Source organism: Aspergillus japonicus (assembly GCF_003184785.1).
Source record: "Aspergillus japonicus CBS 114.51 unplaced genomic scaffold BO86scaffold_23, whole genome shotgun sequence".
Classification (NCBI taxonomy): Eukaryota; Fungi; Ascomycota; class Eurotiomycetes; order Eurotiales; family Aspergillaceae; genus Aspergillus; species Aspergillus japonicus.
This window is the reverse complement of record NW_020291660.1, coordinates 1-24,290: the sequence shown is the minus strand read 5'-3', so window position 1 is coordinate 24,290 and position 24,290 is coordinate 1. Positions and strand designations below refer to the sequence as shown.

The following is a 24,290-nucleotide window of genomic DNA, read 5'->3' as shown; positions in this document are numbered from 1 at the left end:
GTTCAACTTGTTGCTCAGTAAAAACGTCGCATACAAGTATTGTGGACTTTCCCCAACGCCACGAGCCAGATTCAAATGACCTTCGATCGAGTATAACGCTACATTCGACATCAGAGCAATCACTAGCGCCTGCGCGCGAACATCCGCCGATTTTCCCTCGTTTTTCTCTTCTCCCATTGACCCTCAGCAATCACATGCATGTCGGCCGGGGGCGAACACCTCAAGGATGAGGTGAGTGCATGGATCAGTGCTTGGCTGGACTTCCTATTTCTTGCGATTGTGCAAGTCGGTCTTGCTCTCATCTATCTACACTTTGCCTTCGTCCCTCATCCCAGGCGCAAATCGACTGACATGTCCTTCCTCAGGGGTCGCGACGACAAGTCGTCCTCGCGGGCGGAATCGCAGGCCTCTTCTCCCGGTACGTTCGGATTCCTCAAAAGCATCGCAACCCACCTCGCTTTTGCCTATCAACTGCTCCAACCTCTCCCATTCATGAAGAAGCTCAAGCTAACCGGAAAATCAAAAACACCACAGATTCTGCATCGCCCCCCTCGACGTTGTGAAAATCCGTCTCCAACTGCAAATCCACTCCCTCTCCGACCCGATCTCCCACCAACATGTCACCGGACCAATCTACAAGGGCACGCTGTCGACGATGAAGTCGATCCTGCGCGAGGAAGGAATCACAGTGCGTTTTTCTGAGCCGTGTTCCCTCCCCAACCACCCTTCCTCCAGCCACTAAATCACCAAACCCAACCCCGAACCACATCACTGACCCTCACACAAAAAAAAAACAGGGTCTCTGGAAAGGCAACGTCCCCGCCGAACTCCTCTACCTAGCCTACGGCATCATCCAATTCAGCACCTACCGCACAACGACGCAGATCCTGGCCACCGAGCTGCCCAACCGGCTCCCCGCCTCAGCCGAATCCTTCATTGCCGGGGCCCTGGCCGGCGGCCTGGCCACCTTCTCCACCTACCCGCTGGATCTGCTGCGCACGCGGTTCGCCGCCCAGGGCACGCAGCGCGTCTACCCGTCGCTGCTGGCCTCGGTGCGCGACATCGCGCGCCAGGAGGGCCCGCGCGGGTTCTTCCGGGGCGGCAGCGCCGCCGTGGGTCAGGTGGTGCCTTACATGGGTCTGTTTTTTGCGACGTATGAAGCGCTGCGGCCGGTCGTGGCGACGCTGCCGCAGCAGGTGCCCTACTTGCCGGCGGGCAGTGGGGATGCGGCGGCCGGCGTGGTGGCGAGTGTCCTGGCCAAGACGGCGATGTTCCCGCTGGATCTGGTGCGGAAGCGGTTGCAGGTGCAGGGCCCGACCCGGCTGTTATACGTGCATCGCAATATCCCGGAGTATCGGGGGGTCTTCAGTACGATGGCGTTGATTGTGAGGACGCAGGGCGTGCGGGGCCTATACCGCGGACTAACGGTCAGTCTATTCAAGGCGGCGCCGGCCAGTGCGGTGACCATGTGGACGTATGAGACTTCGCTGCGGGTGCTTCAGGATATGGAGATCGCTGTCGATTGAGCGCGGCTCTCTGGGAGTGGCAGCTAGCTGACTTGGATTGTTGAGGCTCGGATACACTAGACATGATACGCCAGCTTTTTAGAAAAGCATCTTGTAAATTATTCAACGACCTACTAGACTTCATTCACAATCCATCCTGGCCGTATTCGGACCGCAAACTCATTCCAGCATTACAAATCCCAGAGCACCTCTAGCTTTTTCTTCTGAACTCTCTTGGCCAAAATAATTGAAGCCAAACGAGGCAAAAGCAGGAACGGTCAAGATGGGGCTGAGGAAAACAAAAACAGGAGGGGGTGTCACACGCTAAAAACGAAAACAAAGCATTTGGCAAACCAGAACGCAAAGACAATCAAAGCAGAACGCGAAGAACCCTCAGTACTCTGCGTCCAGGTCTTCGGTTTCCAGGCTGTCGCCGGCAACCTCCTCGTAGTCCTTCTCCAGCGCAGCCAAATCTTCGCGGGCTTCGGAGAATTCACCTTCTTCCATACCCTCACCCACGTACCAGTGAACAAACGCGCGCTTGGCATACATCAGATCGAACTTATGATCCAAGCGGCTCCATGCTTCGGCAATTGAAGTAGTATTCGCGAGCATGCTGACCGACCGATCAACAGGAGCGAGCTCGCTGTTAGGAACGCGCATGGGTTTCTGAAAATTGATGCCCAATTTGAACCCTGTAGGGCACCATTCGACCAGGTGGAATGTATTCTTGGCTTTGACGGCGGCAATAGCCTGGTTACAGTCGCGCGGGATAACATCACCACGGTACAACAAAGCAACCGCCATATACTTGCCCTTCCGCGGGTCGCAAACAACCATTTGGTTATGGGGCTCGATGCCTGGAGAGCATTGTCAGTTATCGACTCATATATCTATGAGCGACTCTCGGCACCATGCAGAACACGTACACTGGAAGGTCAGATCCTGAACTTTAAAGCTCTCGTGCGAGCTGCGGTTGCTCGAAACCACAGGTGCAAATGAGATCAATGGATAGTGAATGCGAGGGAAAGGCACCAGGTTGGTCTGGAATTCGGCCAAATCGACATTGAGGGCGCCCTCGAAGCGAAGACTGGAAGTAATCGAGCTCACTACCTGAGCAATGAGGCGGTTGAGGTGGTCGTAGCCGGGACGCGGGATATCCAGGTTGCGGCGACAAATCTCGTAGACAGCCTCGTTATCAACCAAGAAAGTGCAGTCAGCGTTCTCGATGGTGCTATGTGTCGACAGGACCGCGTTGTATGGCTCGACAACTGCAGTTGAGACGCGAGGTGAAGGGTAAATGGCGAACTCAAGCTTCGATTTCTTGCCGTACTCGGTCGAAAGGCGCTCCAGCAACAAGGCACCGAAGCCAGAGCCAGTACCGCCGCCAAAGGAATGAAATACTAGAAAGCCCTGAAGCGAGGAGCAGTTATCTGGGTGGGTTAGTATATCGTTCAACACGTTCGCACAGCCAGAGACGCCGGGATGACAATATACCAGCAACACGACGAACGCGGTCGGCGACTTCTTCAACCATTTCTTTCCCAATGGTGTAGTGTCCACGTGCATCTAGACAAAGTCAGCGCTTTCTATAACGTTACAGACGCTTCTGAGAGTCATACAGTTGTTAGCAGCATCCTCCTTGCCATTGATCAGGGTTTCAGGGTGAAACAGCTGGCGATATTGCCCAGTGCGAACCTCGTCAACGGGCTATATTCGTTAGCCTGTATTATCACTTCGATGAAATTGACTCGATCGAGGCCCTACCGATGGATCAAGATCGACAAATATCGAGCGAGGGACATATTTTCCGTTGCTGGATTCGCTGAAGAACGTTTCGAAAGAGCCCGCGGATCTGGTCTCATCAACGGCATCGGGATTTAGGTGACCGTCTGCCTTGAGACCATGTTCGAGGAGATATCTATTATGAAGCCATGAGTTCAGCACTGGTCTGTCCTCGGGGGCGGTGCAGATCATGTCATGAGGGAGTGAGCGAGGCCAACTTACAGCTCCCAGGCACTGTTACCCAGCTGGATACCTGCCTGGCCGATGTGAATATGGCAAACCTGATTGGCAAATCACGTTAGATTCCAAGAAGGGCTAAAATTACACAGCAAACCGGTCTTCTTGAGGTAACTCGAAGCTAATCGAGGGGAGGAGGGGAGGAGGGGAGCCGTGCGGGGAAGCAAACGCTCGGGAAACTGGTATACTTCTTACCTCGCCTCTCATGTTGCAGATTTGGCTGCCTTCTTCCGTGATGAATCAGGCTGGGATCCGAGATCAATAGAGATGAGCAGAGATGAACAGTTGACAGTGAGGGATGAAGAATGATGAGGGGTGATGAAAGAGGGAAAGATGGTGATGAGGGGAGACAGAGTTGGAAGATGATGGTGCCATGACCGGGTGGTACTTTGGTGACGGACAACAACAACTGGCAACAACACGCGCTTACCGGGTTTGTAAACAACCTCGAGGGGAACCAATCAACAAGCTGGTTCCATCTTACAAACCTTCAGTTTACCTCAACTACTACCTCAGGGCTAGTAGAGTTGCACTCCAAGTGCATTGAAAGAGAGTATGCTAATTCGTTCCCCTCTGTTGTTAGTATACTTACCCAAGAACTACGAACTTTTACCTGACCCATTCGCTTAAACGTCTCCCACGTGAAACTATGCGGAATGCGGGGACACCGCGGCATCATGGATACCTAATAGTCTAACAGCACCAAGCATAGGTGAAAAGCACTCGTATCAAATCGAAACTGCGTGGTCACCCAGCAAACGATTCTCAGGTGCCTTCTCCTCTATCTCTACCAGAGTCCATGATACTTGTGCTTATTCGATATACAAGTGCTGAGAATCCGAATTGTTTTGCAACGATTGTATGGCGCATCATCGCCATTATCCGCTTCCATACAATCTCTACTGGAAGCCTCGCTCATGACAGAACAGCCTACGAAACCACCACAATCACAATTCTCACCCGACATGGTTCATTCTTAGCAGCATTTAACCGGAACCTATCAGATTCCCCGAGGCGGACAAATGATCATCTTATAGTTCACGCACCGCGCCAGAATAGAAAACTGGGCTCGCTTCGTTATCTGGGATCGGCAGTAGACAAGGAGGGGTAGAATAGGACACGTCGAGGGTCAATTATGATGTCGGAGGCTTGAGACACGAACTCGATTAGGGATTCCGAGCCGGGCTGCGAGATTTATGCGCATAAATACTCCGCCCCTGCATCTGCACAAAACTCAGATAATACAAAAGATGTTGTCATGGAGTTTCATCACAATGAACACGTTAATTCCAAGGCAAAAGCCTGGAAATGCAAGGACTTCAACCATGGAAATCAGTATTATCGCTATCAAGGGATGGTTATTGTACCAAGTACCTATACTGTCTAACAGTGTGGTGATCTCCTGCACGAGATTATAAGAGGCTGCATTATTTAGGTTTCTATCGTTGGGTTTACCGAAGCCACCGGGGCCAACGATCGGCTGCACTACAGAGCACTAGCATTTTAGCAGACGAGCTACCCTGAGTCAGGGTTAAACACAGCTCGTGTTAACGCTAAAGATAACGGCACAAGAGGAGTCGTCGTGTCGTCCGTCGCATGGGACACTGTCGGCTTGCCTGAGCTCTGGCTAGAAAGTCTGGGTTGGGCGTCAGGGGTGACGCGGAGATCCAGAGAATCTGCTCTGCGTGATGATGCACTTCGGATGTTCCACGGCAATTAGGAACAACAATTGTTCCAAGAAACAGCCAGTGTTCAGAAGGGAAATTTCCATGACGGCGGCCGGGAGTGCCTGAATTGTGGCGTTTCTTGGCAGTCGCCACACTGCGTCGTGGATTTTTTCTCTTTTCATTTGCCTTTGACTGAACCAGTCAAGAGTTCTTTCCCTTCCACCTTTCAAAGAATCTGCGTTGACCGACCATAGCAATATTGCTATTTCTGCAGGTCCTATACCCCGAACCAAAAGTTAATGAGGGTTTGCAGCATAGGAAGTCAAGTCACGACGGTGATAGCCGACGATAATACTATCGGGATATAACCCCCTCGAAAAACAGCAAACGATGCAGTGCGGAGTCATTGCGCGACGCACAGTGATCCAGTCTGGGTCTGTAAGGGTCCACTTTGTTCTTTCGAAGTGGGGATTCGAAGGGCCCATTCATTGTTAGTCCCGACGCCCACCGCAGCCACAACTGGGGCCGGCGCCATTGTTGCCTTGACCGTTTGGTTTGCTGATTGAATGAGGGTCTCCGCCCTGGCGCAATCTATCGATCTCACTTCAACTGGCCTAACTCGATAGCTTCGGAATTCCTGCCTCTGCAGTATCTGTGGGGGAGTAGATCGAAGAATCACTGTTATAGTACGATGAGATTTGGAAGAAAGCAGAGAATAATTCCCATGGCTGCAGTAGAAACATTGCCAATAACGCCAATCGCCAATAATCCGCCGAATCATGCGCATCGGCAGGGCAGCAAGTAGAGTATGAGTAAAGCAAATTGGTCTGGACCAGAGGGAGCAGCATCTCGGTTTCCTGGGCCTTTCCACTGGCCGACTTTCCCGTGCGATCGGCGAGGTTTCCGCATCGATCAACTCCTGCTCTATTGCTGCTGCCATCCATGGATGGAGCTCGGTGGATGGAAGTGAAGGTTTGTCAGTCAAGCTGTCTGTCTGTTCGTCGTCTTTTCTTCATCAGACTTCCCCACTTCGTCCCTCTTCTGTCTTCCTGTCATTTCAATAGTCTTGTCTCTTTTCTCCTTTTCCTTTCCACTTTCTTTTCTCACCCATTCTCTCTCGTCTTCTCACCTCACTGCATTTGCTTCAGCTGTTCGCATTCTTGTACTTCCATACTGCTTCCCACTTGCTTGTATAGAATACCGGCGAGTTCTTTCCTCGCCTTGCTTCTCAAAACCTCTAATAGCTCCCATGCATAGTTAAATCATTTGAGCGGTATGTATCAATTCTAGTAATCTTATTTATGGCAATCGTCCCCACCAGTCCTCACTCGACACTCTCGCTCGTGCGCTTTTTGCTGTCTCACCTCAATTTCCCCACGGACTGTCCACAACAGCTTGGCTTTTCCATTAAAAACAAAACCTATTCCCTCCTATTCCCTGGATGTTCTTCGGGCGATCCATCTACTTTTTCTCATTTTCCCATGTCGGCATTTTTCTGACTGTCTGCACAGTTTTGAAAGTTGACCAGGTCAATCGATACTGTTATCAATCAGGTACCAGACTTTGAGCTTATTAGTCTCGTCGACTGGCCCGGTGCCAGCATGTCACACCCATCGGAGAACCTCCAAGTTCCGGTACATCAGCATGAGAAGAGACTAGAGGGCGACACCCCCGATACCGACGAGGGAACCTACTACGATGGCTCGACCAGCGGCCACGGCAATCACCTTCGGGTAGATACCTCGTATGACTATGATCGCGCGGCCTTGCGCTCGCCTGCGACTGCACGAGAAGAGTCGATGCGCCTGGAAGATGATCTGGCTGTTCTTGAGGCCGAGCGCATGGCATCCCGTTCCACCACGCAGGAGGGGTCGATGAGAAAGGGCGAAGATGACGGTGCCTCGATGGCTCGTTCTCGCTCTCGTCCATCCCAGCATGTCGTTGATGAGTTTGATGAGGCGACCAATCCACTGCACGAGAAGGCGGCAGTCTACAACCCTCCCGAGAATCCTAACACCAACATCGCCAGATTCATTAAGAAGCTCCACGAGTCGAGTTTCATTGTGCGCTACCTCACCTACATCGTGCCACTAGTTCTGATCCTGTTGATTCCTTTGTTAGTCGGTGCCCTAGCGTTCCCCGACGCCAATGTGGGAGGAGTCAAATTGCTCTGGTTTTCGGTTTGGTTGGAGATTGTCTGGTTGACGTTGTGGGCCGGAAGAGTGAGTGCAACTCATCGAATGATGTCAGGCTAGATACTAACCTCAATTCCCTCCTAGATTGTCTCGAAATGTATCCCAGTTCCAGCTGGCTGGATTGCTAGTATTTTCACCAACAACGCCAAAAAGTGGCGTGACATGGCCAAACAGCTCGAGCTCCATGGCACCTTGTTCTTTTGGTGGCTTGGTGTGGAAATCTCGTTTCTGCCCACCATGAAGAACCATCACGTCGACGGTAGCCACGGCACAAAATCTTGGGAGAATACAGTCAACAAGATCATCATTTCTATCTTTGTATGGACGATTCTGAACCTTGTCGAAAAGGTCATCATCCAATTCATCGCCATCAGCTTCCACACTCGTACTTACGCGGATCGCATCGAGATCAACAAATTTCAGATCGGCAGTCTAACTAAACTTTATGACTTCTCTCGGCGAAAGATCACAGCTGAAGACACGGAGTTCGAGGAAAAAGACAAAGGTACCCCAACCGGAATGAAGACCCCGCTTCATTATGCCGGAAAGGCAGGACGTCTGGCCAAGGGTGCCTTGAACAAAGTGGGAAACAAGGTGGGCGACGTGGCTGGCGCAGTTGCTGCCGATTTCACTGGCCGCACGGTTAACAACAGCAGTCACCCGTATCAGGTGGTGCTGACCTTGCTGCGTACCACGAGTGGCTGCCAGGTCTTGGCTCGTCGACTCTATCGCACTCTGGTGCGGGATGGTTTCGAGACCGTGTTTTCTGGAGATCTCAAGGAAGCCTTCGATAACAACGAAGAGGCGGACGCCGCTTTCACCATGTTTGACAAGGATATGAACGGAGATATCTCGATGGAGGAGTTGGAAGCAGTGTGCGTGGAGATTGGACGGGAGCGCAAAGCCATCACCGCATCATTGAAGGACCTGGACTCTGTCGTCGGCAGGCTCGACAACATTCTGGAATTCTTCGTGATTATCATCACCGTGATCGTCTTCTTGACGCTCATTTCGACGTCCGCCGCCGGAGTGTTGACATCTGCCGGATCTAGTATTCTCGCATTGTCGTGGCTCTTCTCCGCCACGGCGCAAGAATTCCTCCAATCCATCATCTTCGTTTTCGTGAAGCATCCATTTGATGTTGGTGACCGTGTGACTGTGTATGGTAACGCAGGTGATGCCGGTCTTGGCGATGACTACTTTGTCAAGCAGATTTCGCTCCTGTACACAGAGTTCAAGAAGATGCAGGGCCATGTCGTGCAGGCCCCCAACAGTTATCTCAACGGCTTGTTCATTTTGAACCAGCGTCGGTCCGGTGCACTGGCTGAAGCAGTGCCCATTGTCATCAAATATGGAACCACTCTCGAGCAGATTGACGCCCTACGCCAGCGCCTGTTGGAGTTTGTCCGCAGTGAACGCCGTGAGTTTCAAACCAATATTCTCACCGAAATGCGCACAATCACGGAGAACTTCTCTGTAACTCTCAATGTCGTCTTCTTTTACAAGTCGAACTGGCAAAACGAAGGCTTGCGTCTGCAACGCCGCAATAAGTTCATCTGCATGTTGATGGTTGCCCTCCAGGAGATCGGCATCGAGGGACCACGCATGAACCTCCAGGGTGCCGGTGTCGATATTCCTTTCCACATCGCCGGTTTCCCGCAGCCTCACATGCCCGCTACTCCTGGCAGCAGAGATGGCCATCCTCCCCCGACTCCTATCGGCGACAACCACGGCTATGCCCCCGAGAATACCGGGTTCAGCAGCGCTACCCGTCACCCATCCATTCTCCGCAAAGGAATGAACACTGCCGCGGCTCGGGCTCGTGGCGATTCTTTGCTCTCCCGCAAACACGTGGATTTCTCGCTGGGCATGCGTGATATCTCCTCTGGCGACGTCATGGGCGACGTCTTTGAGGATCGCCGCGCCCGCGTCGAGGACATTGTCCGAACTACCAACCGGGAGAACACCGAGCGCCGCATCCAAGAAGAGGAGGAAGAAGAGGCCGAGCGTCAGAGTCGTAACTCATCCTCCCGCCGTCGCAGCAACTCCAATCTGAGCGTCCCGTCCACTTCGCGCGCAGGTCGCCGATCGGTTGACTCCCAGGGCGGTCACAGTGTGACGTCTATCACCCACAATCGTTTCTTTCGGCATCATCGCAGCAGCGTCAGCCGCGCACCCGACGATTTGATGGAGCAGGGCCGCTCCGATCAAGGCGCCAGCCCGGATGCCCCTGGCTCCGAACTCCATCCCAGCGTTTCTCATCCCGCGGAGAAGCAATGATTGCACCCGGAAGATCTCGTGATATTGAAAATTACACCTTAGATAATAAACATGTAGATAAATATCCCTTTCTGATTGAATAGTTTGCAAGATCAGTCAATATCAAATCATATATAGAAGACCAATCTGTTAGTGGTAACTCATCATAATTGTCTCGTCCATTGAAAGGGGGTAGAGTCAAGGCTACGATTGACCTGTCAACATTCTTTAACGTTAAGATTCGCACTAGATGCCAAAGCATACGGTGGCGCAGCCATCAAGCTTCTCCATCTCATCCACCCTACGAGCTTGTGACGTGAGCATCTTGATGCACATTATGCAAGCCTGGTGGACCTGCTTAGTCACATCTTACATAACTCTAGATCGTCGAATTGAGTAACCGGACGGAAAATGCAGAAAAAGAGGTGCCTTGTGTTACAGGAGCACTATATGCCATTGATCACTCTTGACCGCTGAGGCAATTGAATTCAGTGGTCAATGGACATATCAGAAACACCAACCTTCAGGTGTCTCGCGTCTTTTCCAAACGGTATGAAGCCATCTTATCATCCGCCGAGAACGTCATCATATTTCGTACACATATAGACCCGTGAGCATCAATAGCGGATGAAGCGACTATACTACAGAATGAAGAATCACCCAGACAATCCCAGACAGACCGAACGGAATCCCCCCCCCCCCCCCCACATCGCGCATCTCGCAGGGCTGAGAGATAACAAAAGCTCGCTCAACATGACTCAACACAAATTCGCCACGAGCCCAGCCCATCCATCTCGAAAGGACAGCAGACACCCACCCTAGATGGATGGACGCTGCGGCGACCCAAAACCGGTCTGCGGGGCCCGCGGATCCCGAACGCTTCCCATATCATGAGTAGCTGGAACCCGGTTATTGGGAGCGAGCGTTTTGTCTCACAACCAAAAACGGCCGGTTATGTTTGGGGGTCGTCGCTATTGGTGATTTGCTCCTTGGATTACACTTTTCATTTCCTCCTGCGGAAGCAAAGCAAAGCATTCCGGGAAATAGCGAAACAATCCAGCCACCACTTCGCGGAAATATGCCAACCTGGCGGGGCCTGTGGCCTGGCCATGATGGGACCCAGACGCCTCCGAGGTTCCTGAACTTCAGGTCCTCCGACGGGTTCATTATGTTCGTTGTGTCTTTTGCTGTGTTCACGGTATGTGTTTACACCAAAAAAAAAGCTCCTCCGATATTGTGAGAACCAGAATGATTGACGTTAAAATAAGGATATTCTATTGTATGGGCTAGTATGTGGATCCCTTCACCACCCTTTGATCTAGACCTTTCTGGCACCACTCGCGCTTGAATGCATTTCCGCTCTCTAACCTTAGTCTCGAAGATTGTCCCTGTGGCGCCCACGGCGCTCCATGAAAGAGTGGGCTTGTCTGTTGATGAAGGTACGTTACTCTCAGCTTGAAGCGGGATTATATCAAATAACTAATCATTTTATCGATGCGATGGCACAGAGCAAAGATGGACGTCCATTCTGCTAGCTCTATACGGAGCAGCTTTACTAGCCACCTCGCGTGAGTAACCGTCTATGCTTTTTTTCCTCCCCCGACCCTCAAGCCAACCCCACATACTAACTATCGCATGCAGCGGTTGCGGGCTACATAGCGGACCGCTTTGACTCCCGCTACTGGCCCCTGATCACCGGCCTGGTAGCTCTGGGGGCATCGACCGCGTTGCTCTGCGTGGGGACCAGCCTCGCGCTCTGGATCATCGGGCGACTGTTCCAGGGCGCCTCCGCGGCCATTGTGTGGACGGTAGGACTGGCGCTGATGGTCGACACCGTCGGGCGGGACGGCCTCGGGCAGGCGATGGGCTACATCGGCATGGGCCTGACCCTGGGCATTATGGGGGGCCCGCTCCTCGGCGGCGTCATCTACGGCCGCGGGGGCTACTACGCGGTCTTCGGGCTTGCATTCGCTTTAGTCGGCGTGGACATCGTCCTCCGGCTGGTGATGATTGAGAAGAAGCACGCCGTCAGATGGCAGCAGCAGCAGCAGCAGCAGCAGCAGCAGCAGCAGCAGCAGCAGCAGCAGCAGCAGCCGTCGTTGTCGAAAGACAAAGACGCAACCCAAGCAGCCGCCGACCAACCAACCTCCTCCTCATCATCCGACACAATCCCCGAAAAGACCTCCGATCTCGAGCAGCAGCACACAATCCCCCCAACCCCCAAACCCGCCATCCAACCGCCGCCCAAAAAACCCACGCAAGCCAACGCAATCACGACCCTCCTCTCCTCCCCGCGCATGCTGGTTACGCTCTGGACATACTTCATCATCTCACTAGTCTTCAGCTCCTTCGACAGCGTGCTCCCGCTCTTCGTGGAAGACACCTTCGGCTGGGGCCAGCTGGGTCAAGGGCTGATCTTCATCCCGATCTCGGTGCCGCACCTCCTCGACCCGGTGGTCGGATACATCAACGACCGGTTCCCGGCGATCCGGCGGTACCTGGCGGCGGGCGCGCTGGTGGCCACGGTGCCGCCCATCGTGGCGATGCGCTGCGTGACGACCAATAGCATCAGCGACAAGGTGCTCCTGTGCGCGCTGCTGGCGCTGGTGGGCGCCTGCCTCGCCGCGCTCATGCCGCCCGTCATCGTCGAGGCCTCGTACGTCGTCCAGGAGAAGGAGGCGCGCAACCCGCACATCTTCGGCAAGGGCGGCGCCATGGCCCTGGCGTATGGGATCCTCAACGTCGCCTTTGCCGCCGGCACCATCGCCGGCCCCTTCTTCGCGGGCTTCATCCGCGAGAGCGCCGGCTGGGCTACCATGACCTGGGCGCTGGCGCTGGTGACTGGCGTCTCGGCGGTGCCCGTCGTCTTGCTCCTCGGCGGGTTTATGTTGCAGAGGAAAGGCAGCAGCGAGAAGTTGGATGCCGGTGGTGGTGGTGGTGGTGGTGACTTGGGCGAATGAGAGCGGCTTTGAACACATCTCCAATATATAAGTACATACATTGCAGTAAGACAAGGCCGGGGGGGGGATGGATCTCACAACTTGTTTATACTTCCCTTTCTCCTCTCCTTTCTACATATATAGATATGTGTACATAATCAGATGAGTTCACAAGATGGGACTGAATTTTAAATACTCAACTCCGTGGGATGCTATATATACAGGACCTGGATAGAGATAAAAAGACAAAAAAAAAGCAAGAAAAGAAGGGAGACAGAAGACAGAGAGGATGGCCATGGGATAGGGCATTAGCAATGTGCATATATCCAGCTTGCATCGCAAAAAACAAACCCGGTCGGGGAACCCGGATATAGTTGCTGCCTTCCGGGGAAAACCCGATCCAAATTTGGGGGCAGAACTGCGAAACAGCACGGTATAACCCCCCCTACCACAAATATTCTCTCAATGTTCTCTCGCCACTTCCCCACCTTTGCTGTAGAGCGACACTCATACATACATACAGGCAAAAGAAGATGCAATTTTGAGGATCACGGAGTGAGTAAAACTGAACCAAGAATTGAACACAAAGGAGAAGGGAGAATGATCTGACAGACGAACAACGGGGTGATTTTAAGAAAAGGATGAGATGCAGACGAATGGGTCCCGAGCGGACCATAAAAAAAAACATACCAACGAAAGAAGACAGAAAAAACATTCAGACAGCCTGGTTGCGGTGGTTCGACGCAGAACAACTCCAGAAACACCCGCTCAGCCTTGACATGCATGCGAGAAAAGCAAATACTTGATAGGACGACGAGGAAAAGTTGAAACAGGATTCTCAGGGTGGTGTGTTGGAGGACGAGGTTTTGTTAGAAACAGGAATCGAAGCAAGCCGGCCCGGACGACAATCGTACATGACAGCGACGACGTTTATCATTCTAGGACGAAATGACGAGATAGTTTTTCTATCGTTGAGGCTCGTCGTGAGTAGTGCCAGAGTAGAAGCTGGGCAAGGGGGTAGGCAAAGGCCGAGGTGTTGCTTCGGCGTCTGTAATCTGATCGACAGATGCATCGGGGGATAAGTCTGCAGCACAGGAGGTTTCGCTTATTTTGGAGCGGGGAGTGTCGAAATCGTCTTCCACAGGCGCCAGATCAAGATTGCTCTTCGGAAAGACGATCGGAGGCGTGATATGCCCTTTTTTGAAAGGCTCAACGCTGGGCTGGTGGAAAATACCAGGCGCAGACCTAGTGTCAGGTGGAGACGATTCGTCCAAGAAAATGGCAGGTGGGTCCATCCTAAAGCCTAGCTCTCGCGTTGGAGAGTGCTTAGGGCTATATTCCTCTTCTTCCTCTTCTTCCACAGTGCTGATGATCGCCTCCTCGGGAATATGCAGGCCCTCGTACTTCCTCTCCATAGTGAAAGGGAGAAGGCCACCGTGCTCTTCGGAATCACTGATACCGGAAGAACCGCCACTTTTGCGCCTTTCCAGAGACTCTCTCTCTTTTTTGAGAAGCTCTTCACTGCCGCTGACGACGCTTCCTCGACTGTTCGTCCTCATCATCTCTATGCCCAACTTGGAACCCGGTCGATGGGTTCGGTGACGCGGACTGCAAGTTCGCGAGGGGGTATTGCCTAGCTCTTCATCCTCGTCATCGCCGGATTCGCCACATTCATGCCGCTTCCTTTCCAACGACTCTCTCTTGGCACGAATTGCCTCGCTAGATCGTTGTTTGTGGGGGGTCGTAGGCGCCCCCGAGGGGACCGTTGCTGGGGCCGAATCCGAGTGAAGCAGGCTGGGGAAAGGAACTGCCTCGGGACCGCTCCCATAGCCAGCATCTGTGCTTCTTCTGGTCTTATTCGACTCTTCAGTTATGCCAAGTCCGCCTTTGCTAGGGGTCCATTCGTCGTTGTTCCGACTCACAATCACAGGAACATCATCGGTCTTGACAGACTCCATATCACCAAAATAACTACTACCGATAGAGTCCTCGCGACTAGACCCTCGATATGAGCTGGAGGGAACATGCACAAAGCCAGAGGATGCCGTCGAACTCGGGCTATGCTCAACTTGACTCGAAGGTTGGCGGAGCATAACTGGTGCAGGCATTGACAGGGGATTGTAATCCTTTGGAGGTGGTTTCCACTGACAAAATTTACACAGCGCCTCAGTCAACTTCGTTGTCGTAGGAGGTTTCTGTATTAGCGAGTCAAAATGGTGTGTTTCTGGTAGGTCTTTGAGATAGCCTGTGACTGCAATGATAGGTGTATGTCGATTTGCACTGCGCGTCTCGCGTACCATGCGCGCAACATCTGCACCGTTGACTTGCGGTAGTTTGAACTCTGTCATGATGATATCGAACTGGATATCACTCAGGGCGTAACGCATAGCCTCCGCACCATTGACAGCCGTGATTGTGCGACATCGAAGCTTTTCGAAAAGACGTTCCATGACAAGTCGAGAGACGGGATGATCCTCACAGATGAGCACGTCCAGAGGCCGGAAGAAGGGACCCTCAGGAAAGTTGATCTGAGAGAGTCTCCTTGAGCTTTGGCGGCGCCGCTGGACTTTGAGTAAGGCTTTCGTTCGAGGATCTTCGTTGTCCGAAGAGGAAGGAGAAACATCAAATAACTGACTCCGGCGTTTGTGATGAGTTCCCACGTAGGTCTCCTTTGCCAACGACGATGAAAGATCGCCATCCTGAGAGCCAATAGTTTGTGACCTTGTTCGTGATGCGGGGGCACTGCCGTGACGTTGTCCTGAGGGGGTTTTGTCGGGAGAGTTTCCTGTAGCCCGCGTGGTCTTAATTGGTGATGACGCAGTCGAACCAAACTTGAGGCTTGTCATACGACTCGGATCTGCTGTCGTTGTTTGTAAAGAGCCGGTAGACTGAGAAGATGACGATCCTGAGGTTTTCCTGCGCTCGTGGTTGTGACCTGTACTGAACTGGACAAGTAATGGGGACGAAGGTTGGGAGGGGCGACTGGGCGATGAGTTGGCCTGACTTAGGGCCGAAGGAGATGATGGTCTGTTGTTGCCCTTGTTCTGAGAGAGAGTCCGCTGCAAAGACATTGGCAATGGACTTCCCTCGAGAGAGGGCGCGGGAGCGGGTGCAGCTGGTTCTTGTCCTTGGGGTTGGGATGGCTGAGCACCAGCGGATGACGGATGGCGTTGCTGTGCCTGCATCGCCTCTTGGCGCAATTTTTGGATTACGTCTTTATTGGCTTTCTCGAGCATGGGAAGGTTCTTGAAAGAGAAACTGCCGAAGTCGTCGGCAGGGGCAGGCTCGCTCAGCCTCCTGCTCCGTGATTCTCGCACATGAGGTGGAATGTGGAGGGGCATCAAAGGCCGCTTCATTGCGTTAACTTGAGAGCGCACCTTGAATAATGCATCATGTGGCCGATCTTGAGGATAAGGCCCGGCAGTTACCGGCTGTGGAGGAGTCGTCCCATCCTCAGTCTCTTCGGTAAAGGCCTGAAGAGTAGCGCCCCGAGTATCGAAATACTCCGTGTCTTCTGGATTCTCGATATTTGGCACGAACTGCGCTTTGTCCTCTAACAAGGTATCCCAGTTGATATCAGAAAACCATCCGTGGCTGCGAATCTCGGCCCCACCGTTTGGATATTTCTCCTCAACATTAGCACCAATACGCTCTCGAGGATTGATGGTCATCAACTTGTTCATCAGATCAATCGCTTCGTCTGATGCCAACTCTTCAGCTTCCTCGGGCCAATTGATCCTACGGTGAAGTATGTTATCGAAGACTTCGTCCGGAGTTGCCGCATTGAACGGTGGATACCCAAATAGAAACTCAAACATGATGCAGCCCAAAGACCACCAGTCACTCATCTCATCTTGACCGACGCCGTTGATAGTCTCCGGAGCCAAGTAATCTGGAGTACCCACGAAACGTCGATTGTGATCTTCGGGATCGAAGAGTGCCATTAGGGGGGGCATCATTGACTGTTGAGGTGGAGTGCTATATGAAAATGAGTTGCTCAGAGTTGGCTGGAAAGGGAATAAGTGAGGAGACTCCCCTGCCTCACTCTGGCTCTCCTCCTCCAGCGTGTGGTTGGCTGTGGGTACAGGAACTGGCATCGAGCCCTGGGTTTCACCGCCCTCGTGGAGGGATAGTTGCTTGAAGATTGCATTAAGACTCTCGCTAGCTCCGCTGTCGCTTCGATACCCTGACGCTCGCCGTGAATTTTGCCGGCTGGGTCCGTTTTGATTGAGGTTGAAATAGGATGGTTGAGGCATACTGCCCGCCGCATCGGGCGTAATCAAAGGGGTCGAGCCTGGCGAAGCACCGCCTTGAAAATCAAAAGATGCCGAGCGCGAGGATGTGATTGATGTCGTTCGAGGGAGCGATCCTTGTTTGAGTAGATCGGGCGCCGGCTCGTGGTTCATGCTCTTCAGCACACGCTTTTGACGCCCAACGAGTCCCATGCGGGACAACCCAAAGTCGGTCAGCTTGAGATGACCCGTCTGATCAATCAGAAGATTGTCAGGTTTGAGATCGCGATGCACGATGCCCCTGCCATGAAGATGCTCCACGCCGAGGACTACTTCAGCGATGTACCTTTTGGCCCAATCCTCGGGCAATCCGCCCAACACTTTAACAAGCGAAGCACAGTCGCCTCCGTTGAGATACTCCATTACCAGGTAGAGATAGTCTTTACTGGAGAATGTCCAGTAGAGCTTAGCGACAAAATCACTCTCGCCCTGCCACATCATGATTGCACGTTCCGCCTTCACATTGGTTACTTGGTTTTTGGCAACCATGTCCGCCTTCTTCAACACTTTGATCGCGAAATATTCTCCAGTTGCCTTCTTCTTCGACAGGTACACACTACCAAACGCACCTTTGCTGATAGGCTTGATGATCTCGAAATCTTTGATTGAGAGCGGAGCTGGTCGTGGCTGAGGTTGGCTAACGGAGGACAGGTGTGGCGACACGGGCGGTTTGGCAACATCAGACGACGTTGCCGACGATTGTCGACGATGGTGACGATAATGGAGTTGCGCCAACTCATTTGCATTGGCCGATGGCGACACTATTGGCGATGGTAGGCTATCAGCACCGCTAGAGAGACGCGCTCTAGGCATTCGCAGCGGCGAATGAGGACCAGAAACTCTCGCAGGCGAATGTTGCCGGCGGGGAGAACTCGAAAGCCCAGGGAGCACCAAACTTCGACGCTTCCTCTCCAGACTTCGATCCGAAGATGGCGAATCAGTCCGCATGGTACCGGGAAAAATGGAAGATGGGATACTGCCGTCACTGTTTTCACCTGCATCAAGTTCAAGCAGCGACAATCCTCGTCGAGAGGGCTGTGACGTTCCTAGCACACCAGCAATGCTTTTGTGTGAACGGGGCGTGGGGCATTCCATGGGGCTGTTCGATCCAGTGGAGATGGCAACCGAGGCGGCTGAGGATTTGCCTTCCGACTGCGACGACTGGAACCGATCTGGGGAGTTTCGCATGGACATCGTGAGGGCAGACATGGGGCCTGGTACTGTCGCTTCCCGTTTGGCGTACAGAATGGGACTAGCTGCAGTAACCGCAGGATTAATCTCGGGCGGAGCATCATCGTCAGAGGTGCTAGAGTCGCTGAGCTGACCGGCAGCGATGCGCTCAGCTTTGCTGAGTGCTGCAGTGATACACTCTTCTACCAGAATGGTGTACTCGATACGAATACGCTCGGCGTACTCCACTATTCTCCTATGTCGAATCACAGCATCCACTTTCGCCTTCGCAACCTGCTCTGTATCCGTGCAAAGGGCAGCCAGACCCTGTTCCTGCTCGAGAGTATTCGAACTAGGTGATTGCCATTGAATGACTTGTGAGATGCGCGATTCTGATTGGGGAGACAGAGTACGGAAGTCATCACTACTATCGGCTCGAGAAGACTCCTTTATCATGGGCATGTTGATTTCTAGGGCCGTGTCGCACAGGTCAAGGATCAACTCGACAATTCGAGCCAACGGGCGCCGTACGGCGAATGACCGTGCTCTAGCGTGTCCGATACCCGAGGCTGAATGATCTCTTGACCTAGGGGGCGTTCCAGGAGCAGAGTTGGCGCTAGATGCAGACCCAGATGAGGGAGCTGATGCCATTGGAGATGGCCCTATGGGCAGTCCTTTGTACTCTGGTTGAACCGGTGGGGGTGTTGCACTTTCTCCAAGGACCAGCGGCCTACCCTGCCTTGCCTCTAGCGCATCGAGCACCCGGACAATTGCATGGCGATGCTCATTCAGATTCTCCTGGGCAATCTGAACATCCATTTCAGCACGATGTTCTTGAAGACATAGATCGGAATGCTTCTCAAACCACCACGGTGTGATCTGACGTTCACAGATGCGACACAGTACCGGGTTTGGGGCCGGGTGTTTGGAGGGATCCGGTTCACTGGCCGCAGCCTCCGCCAAGGTCGTCAAGTAGTTTGCCAACACTTCCGCACCAACACCAAGGGACTCTACCAACAAAGGAGGGAGGTCGATCGTGATTTCCCTGGGTTCCGTGAACGGTCGCAGCATCCACATCGTCTGTATTCCAGCCTATTAGTACCTCGTTTAGCTGTTGATCGTCGGAAAAACCTACATGACCTGTCCCATCAGCCGTACGGTCAAACACCATGATTCCTTGCCCTTCCATATGAAGGACATCCTGGCGGTTCGCTTCCTGCTCAGGGGCCTCTTCTCGAGCCTCCAACCCTTGAGTCTCTCCTGTCTCTTCTGCGATCGATTCCGTGACAGGCGGCTCTGGCGAATATTTCAGAACCGAGTCAGGTCCTAACCGGACGGCAAACCGAATGAAGCGGCTGTAAGAATCGTTCTCCTTCATGCTCTCTATCGTGTCGTGGAAGACATTCTTGTTGCCGACCAGCAGGTCGGAGATCATCCGTCCTTCTATCGACTCCGGGGAGGTTCCCACGACCTGCTTCCATGACGGGCTGACCCATTTGATACGGCCATCGAGGCCAAGGTCGACAATGACGTTGAGGGTTTGTTCTGCCGCTTCCTTCAGCTCCTCCCGTTCTTCCCGCATATCGTCGAGGCTTGGGGAGCGAGAAGGAGAGAATCTCGAGTCGATCGCTCGAGCCTCCTGCCGTAAGGCTGCCACGGCCGGAGGCGCGAGGTACTGAACATCGTCGACGCCATTGCCCGCCATGCTGAACAGGCAATGCTGGGAGGGACGATCGAGGGATTCCGCGGGGGTGGGAGATGGCGACTAGACGAGGTGTGCAGTATTCGAAAAGAAAAAATATAGTCGAATATCGAAATCAAACAGTGAGCAGCTCCGAGCCGGACCGTCTGCCGGGCAGAGCGGGTGCCCTTGAATTGAGAGTTATGGATTCATCCGCAGCATTAAGTGGCCATGGCTCGATAGCGGGGAGGCAGACGACGAGTGCGAACGGGGCGCGGACGAGCCAGTTATTGATTCCGACCTGACGGCTGGTATATTTTAAGCGTGATAGATGGAAATTCGACAGGAAAAGAGAGGATAAAAAAAAAGTCCTAGGATCACGTAAGGACAAGAAAGCGAAAAAGAGCAGGAGACCAAGAAAGAATAGCGGCTATGCGGGGGAATGGCGCGACGGAGCGTCAACGCGAAGCCAGGGTGATTGACGGTGTCAACCCCCCGAACGAGGTTGACAAGATAAACTATTGATTCAAAATTGAGAAAAGGATCTCAGGAAATTCGAGAGCCAAGCTCAAAGCCACATAAACGGGAGAGAATATACAAGTCAGCGAAAGAAGGATGAACAGGGCGAGGGGATGCGGTTGTGGTTCTGGTTGATTGGAAACACCACAGGATTTAAGAAAAGGAAACGAAGAGCAGCGAGCAGTGAGCAGCGAGCAGCGAGAGCCGAAACAGAGAGAGACAAGACAGACAGTGAGTGAGCGTAAGTGAGATGGCTGGTAACAAAAATGAATTACCGAGCTAGTACGGGAAGGACCCGGTAGTGGAGTGGGCAGCTGCCCTGCAATAGGTGAGAAGTTGGTATGGTTCCGTCACATCCATCCTCTGGCGGGAAAATCAAGAGCGGAAATCTTACCAGAATACCCAATCAATACCCACCTTTTCAGCTTATCGGAGCCCGACATTTAAGATTGAGTATGAGGTTCGAGGTTATGAGTTATGGTTATGATAATTGACTTTCTCAACTCAGGTTATTCTCCAGCAGAACACAGTCTAGCCTCTTCATCTCTACAAATTGAAGCCATATCCCTTTTCTTTTCAGCAGATACACTCCGTCCGGTCTGTCGAACACTGAAACTGACTCTAAGGGGCGTCAGTCTAGCTGGGGCGGTGGTGACGGTGAGGATCCAGTTCGGTTGATAGCATGATTTGACTTAGTTACAAGTACGGAGTAGACTCACTCACTCGCTCATAGTTACAGTTTGACTAACTAATCAACTGACTGACTGATCCACTTGCTGCTCACTATCAAAAGGCTCCGGTCGATCGTTCACACCACGCCTCTCCAACTTGGGACTAGAACAGCTAGCGTTGACTACCTTTTTTTTTCTTCTCTATTGCTGGCCAGCATTGAGTGGTTCCAGCTTGTTATGTTGTGTTGCGTTATATGAGCATCCGATGGACAGACAACTTTCCCCCTTCCCTTCCCCCCCCCCCATCCCCGCGCCTCTGCGCCCTCGGGGCAAACGCACTCACACATCCATCGGAAACCAGCTCTAGCTGTAACTTGAACAACTGATTAGCTTAGCTCACAGCAGCGACAGCAGCAAGCTACATCGCTACAAAGACATGTATGAATTTTTATGTACCGTTAACGAACTAAAATGCACGGGCTCGGATAGCGTCAGTCGGTTCATCATCTTAGTATCTTGGCTCTTATCGTCGACTGACTCCGACAGTCAGCCATTCGTGGGACCCTCCCAGGCCTTGCTGTTCGAGAAGCAATCCTAATCAAATGATCCTGGTTCAACGCCCGCTTTGCGATTCGACTTTCAACCCCGAGACACGGCTCGTTTCCTAGGATGCCATTATTTACTATATCTTGAGTGACAAACTCGCCATCAACAACATCATCATCGTCATCATCGGCCAGGAACCAGCAGTACTTCCCCTCATCTCATTTTCTATTGTCACCCTCCCTGCTGGTGCTGCTGCTGCATCACCACGCAGAATGCAAGCAGAGCCCTTCACTCGTACTTACGTCGCTCAGATGATGGTTCCCTGGTCTTGCAGCCTGCCTAAGGGATGTCAGTCCGAACCACAGACGACACCTTCCGCAGCCACGAAGCGCCACTCCAGACCCCGTCTCAACGGCCGGACCATTTCCAGTTCATCACGCTATGCAATAAGTCTCAATTTTCTGGAAGTTCTGTGCAACCTGAAACTTTTTACTTATGGTTCAGCCCTCGCGACGGACTTTGTGGAATGTTGGTGAGGGATAGATAGGGCAGAGGGGGGGGGGGGGGGGACTGCGGTGGTCCAATGATCGGAGGAAGCCCTCCACGACCTTCATTTTACCTCGCCTTCCAACGGTGTACGTGTGTTTCCTTCTTTAGAGCCAATCATAAAACATCATTTGGGGACCGTCAGGACGTCACCGCCCGCCCAAAACGACATTTGATGGGCCCCGGTCCATGGAACCAACCGAAAAGAAAGTGAGTCTCATCTACTCCCTCCGTTCCAGGGATCCCTCTTGCCGGACCCAGCCAGCGATCTGCTCACTTGACTTCGAATTTTGCCTCGTTCGATACATCATCGAAACTGGAACAGGGGATCTGCTTTCTTGGGGGGTACATCGACCCAAAAAGTTGGCCCATGGTGTGTCTGATACTATTTGAGGGAGGAGAGTCCGTTGGTAAGCGAGGTTTAGGTCGGCTGCAGTGCAGCAACAGCAGCAGTATGCAAGTGGCACGCAGTCCGGCCGAGGGGGTGGTTACTGGTCGACGAGACAGATCAGACTGTAGAACCACCTCAGGCGGGGACTATGTATGTACACGGCAGGTAGGTCGGCATCTACCATTTTAAGAAATTACGATTCGAGCGTTTGTTGGATCTCTTGGATGGTCAAGTTGAGGATTGAGTCGTGCAGAGATGGGATTCGCCGTGGGCGATGAGTTCGGACTAACTAAAACACCACGCCATGAGCGCAAGATTATATCTTCCTGATCCGATCGCAATCCAGGCCAATTTACCCTGAAATCTGATACTCGCCAAATCAGGAAACCATCAAACTCGGTTTACACGTCGGGAGGAAGGTCATGCAATCCACCGTACACCTCCTCGTCTTATCAAGGAAGCACGGCTGAGATTCTGATGGAATCTGCGGGGTAAAGAAAGGTGGGGAGGCCCCCCAAAACTGATTTGATTGATGGACCGACCGATTGATTGATTGACCGACCGATTGATTGCTTGATTGAACTGGGGCTGGACGGCAAGAGGCAAGAAGCAAGAAAGCGGATTTCCTGAGCGAGGACGGGAGTACAATACATGCAGTCAGTGGAGAGAAAGCCGCAAACGATCTCTCGACTTTACTTTTTTGGTGTCAGTTCCTGTCTTCCCTCCTTGCTGGCCGCCTCCGACCGCGCATACTACCTATCAGAGCAAGCCATGATCAGTCCAAGTTTATCCCCCCCATCTCCCGCAAAATGCTTCCCATCCTGGCTGTTATTTGATGGTCAGACAAAACTCGATCATAATGATGACAATGGGTGTTGATGATCGAAATGTGGACCGGACTGTCTCACATCATCCTCCCAGAGCTGGGGGTGCATACCTATACGCCAACCCCTCCCCATGTGCACCAGATGAGCTGGTACTGTACACAACGAAAGCAACCCCTGCCTTCGCATCCAAGTATGCTTCTTTGATCGTCTTCAGCATTGCCTCTATCTCGTACCGCGCAGACGTTATGATCTCATCTTCTGATGAACAGGCCGATCTGTTTGAACTAAGAAGTGGTACTCCGTACTCTCGTCCTTCTTCACTTACTTGAGCATTAAACAAGACAGTACTTCGACTCCGCCGCAAACAGGAAACCAAAACCAGTCTCCGCCTCCGCGACAAGGAGCGCCGCCTGTCAATCCTTACCCAAGACAGGGTTGACAAAAGAGAAACCGACGCCCGATAAATTAAACATAGCAGACAACAAGAAAAAACCACGATCCTCCTTTCCTCCATGGTTTTGCGGGGGAATCGATCATCCGACCTTAGATACTGCCGACAGACAAAGTATGAATGACTACGAAGGGCTCTGGCTGTACTTGCGCTGTACATCCTACACTGCCCTCACATCATCATCAACCCCCCCCCCTCTTCCACAACAAAATATTCTCCAAGACCAAGACCAAGACAATACACCTAATCTGTCCAAAACACAAGCAAAAGGTACTGTAGCAACCCCAGACCAAACCATGAGTAATAGTACTGTTGTACCTTACGGCATCCCGTACGAGCACGAGATCATCTGACCGACTACTCCGTATCAAAAACCAAAACCAAAGGAAAAAAAAAAAAAAAAAAGCTAAAATAATCTAACAAGAAGTGAATAACTATATATTGCCAAAACCTTAGCAAAACCCCACGAACAATAAGCATGAGGAGACCACTGCATTTAGAGTTTCTAGCCCTCCCCCCCCCCCCAAGTACAAGTTCAGTACTACTACATACATACATACTTCAGACTTCGTACTTTTTTTTTTTTTTTTTTTTTTTTTTTTTTTTTTT

At 52.3% G+C, this 24,290-nt stretch overlaps 7 protein-coding genes across 7 annotated transcripts; 4 read left to right on the top strand and 3 right to left on the bottom strand.

Annotated features, from left to right (window-relative positions):
• Positions 1-94: 94 nt before the first annotated feature.
• Positions 95-1,674, top strand: BO86DRAFT_90027 (thiamine transporter TPC1). The gene is made up of 4 exons (XM_025677771.1): positions 95-231; positions 366-418; positions 535-688; positions 798-1,674. Exons 1-4 carry the CDS (start codon positions 199-201, stop codon positions 1,524-1,526), a joined length of 969 nt encoding a protein of 322 aa, XP_025527760.1. The 5' UTR covers positions 95-198; the 3' UTR covers positions 1,527-1,674.
• BO86DRAFT_389159 (tubulin alpha chain) lies at positions 1,602-3,835 on the bottom strand. Its single transcript, XM_025672052.1, has 7 exons — positions 3,723-3,835; positions 3,513-3,571; positions 3,273-3,426; positions 3,128-3,215; positions 3,003-3,074; positions 2,435-2,938; positions 1,602-2,365 (listed from the first exon to the last, which is right to left on the bottom strand). The coding sequence occupies exons 1-7, from the start codon at positions 3,732-3,734 to the stop codon at positions 1,899-1,901; spliced, it is 1,356 nt and encodes a 451-aa protein (XP_025527759.1). The 5' UTR covers positions 3,735-3,835; the 3' UTR covers positions 1,602-1,898.
• A 1,490-nt stretch (positions 3,836-5,325) lies between these two features.
• BO86DRAFT_89908 (uncharacterized protein) lies at positions 5,326-6,314 on the bottom strand. Its single transcript, XM_025677770.1, has one exon. The coding sequence runs from the start codon at positions 6,132-6,134 to the stop codon at positions 5,598-5,600; it is 537 nt and encodes a 178-aa protein (XP_025527758.1). The 5' UTR covers positions 6,135-6,314; the 3' UTR covers positions 5,326-5,597.
• Positions 6,315-6,795: 481 nt separating this feature from the next.
• BO86DRAFT_399397 (Mechanosensitive ion channel family) lies at positions 6,796-9,669 on the top strand (the record flags this gene model as incomplete). The annotated part of the gene is made up of 2 exons (XM_025673623.1): positions 6,796-7,416; positions 7,474-9,669. The coding sequence occupies 2 exons, from the start codon at positions 6,796-6,798 to the stop codon at positions 9,667-9,669; spliced, it is 2,817 nt and encodes a 938-aa protein (XP_025527757.1).
• Positions 9,670-10,353: 684 nt separating this feature from the next.
• On the top strand, positions 10,354-12,789 carry BO86DRAFT_389156 (MFS transporter). Its single transcript, XM_025672051.1, has 5 exons — positions 10,354-10,846; positions 10,917-10,937; positions 11,030-11,087; positions 11,157-11,216; positions 11,290-12,789. Exons 1-5 carry the CDS (start codon positions 10,727-10,729, stop codon positions 12,606-12,608), a joined length of 1,578 nt encoding a protein of 525 aa, XP_025527756.1. The 5' UTR covers positions 10,354-10,726; the 3' UTR covers positions 12,609-12,789.
• A 763-nt stretch (positions 12,790-13,552) lies between these two features.
• On the bottom strand, positions 13,553-19,754 carry BO86DRAFT_399395 (protein kinase RIM15; the record flags this gene model as incomplete). The annotated part of the gene is made up of 2 exons (XM_025673622.1): positions 13,553-19,129; positions 19,185-19,754. 2 exons carry the CDS (start codon positions 19,752-19,754, stop codon positions 13,553-13,555), a joined length of 6,147 nt encoding a protein of 2,048 aa, XP_025527755.1.
• A 3,090-nt stretch (positions 19,755-22,844) lies between these two features.
• Positions 22,845-23,696, top strand: BO86DRAFT_389153 (uncharacterized protein). Its single transcript, XM_025672050.1, has 3 exons — positions 22,845-23,228; positions 23,341-23,505; positions 23,556-23,696. Exons 1-3 carry the CDS (start codon positions 23,055-23,057, stop codon positions 23,667-23,669), a joined length of 453 nt encoding a protein of 150 aa, XP_025527754.1. The 5' UTR covers positions 22,845-23,054; the 3' UTR covers positions 23,670-23,696.
• Positions 23,697-24,290: the final 594 nt, after the last annotated feature.

Excerpts from the sequence above, each read along its gene's own strand:
- BO86DRAFT_389153 (XM_025672050.1), top strand. The coding sequence starts at position 23,055 with ATGCAGTCAGTGGAGAGAAAGCCGCAAACGATCTCTCGACTTTACTTT. Across the intron at positions 23,229-23,340 it reads CAAAATGCTTCCCATCCTGG|CTATACGCCAACCCCTCCCC; the intron begins CTGTTATTTGAT and ends GGGGGTGCATAC. Across the intron at positions 23,506-23,555 it reads CTTCTGATGAACAGGCCGAT|TTGAGCATTAAACAAGACAG; the intron begins CTGTTTGAACTA and ends TTCTTCACTTAC.
- BO86DRAFT_90027 (XM_025677771.1), top strand. The coding sequence starts at position 199 with ATGTCGGCCGGGGGCGAACACCTCAAGGATGAG. Across the intron at positions 232-365 it reads GCGAACACCTCAAGGATGAG|GGGTCGCGACGACAAGTCGT; the intron begins GTGAGTGCATGG and ends GTCCTTCCTCAG. Across the intron at positions 419-534 it reads ATCGCAGGCCTCTTCTCCCG|ATTCTGCATCGCCCCCCTCG; the intron begins GTACGTTCGGAT and ends AAAACACCACAG.
- BO86DRAFT_389159 (XM_025672052.1), bottom strand. Across the intron at positions 3,427-3,512 it reads GGTAACAGTGCCTGGGAGCT|ATATCTCCTCGAACATGGTC; the intron begins GTAAGTTGGCCT and ends GCTTCATAATAG. Across the intron at positions 3,075-3,127 it reads GGAGGATGCTGCTAACAACT|ATGCACGTGGACACTACACC; the intron begins GTATGACTCTCA and ends GACTTTGTCTAG.
- BO86DRAFT_389156 (XM_025672051.1), top strand. The coding sequence starts at position 10,727 with ATGCCAACCTGGCGGGGCCTGTGGCCTGGCCATGATGGGACCCAGACG. Across the intron at positions 10,847-10,916 it reads TGTCTTTTGCTGTGTTCACG|GATATTCTATTGTATGGGCT; the intron begins GTATGTGTTTAC and ends CGTTAAAATAAG. Across the intron at positions 11,217-11,289 it reads AGCTTTACTAGCCACCTCGC|CGGTTGCGGGCTACATAGCG; the intron begins GTGAGTAACCGT and ends TATCGCATGCAG.
- BO86DRAFT_89908 (XM_025677770.1), bottom strand. The coding sequence starts at position 6,134 with ATGGCAGCAGCAATAGAGCAGGAGTTGATCGATGCGGAAACCTCGCCG.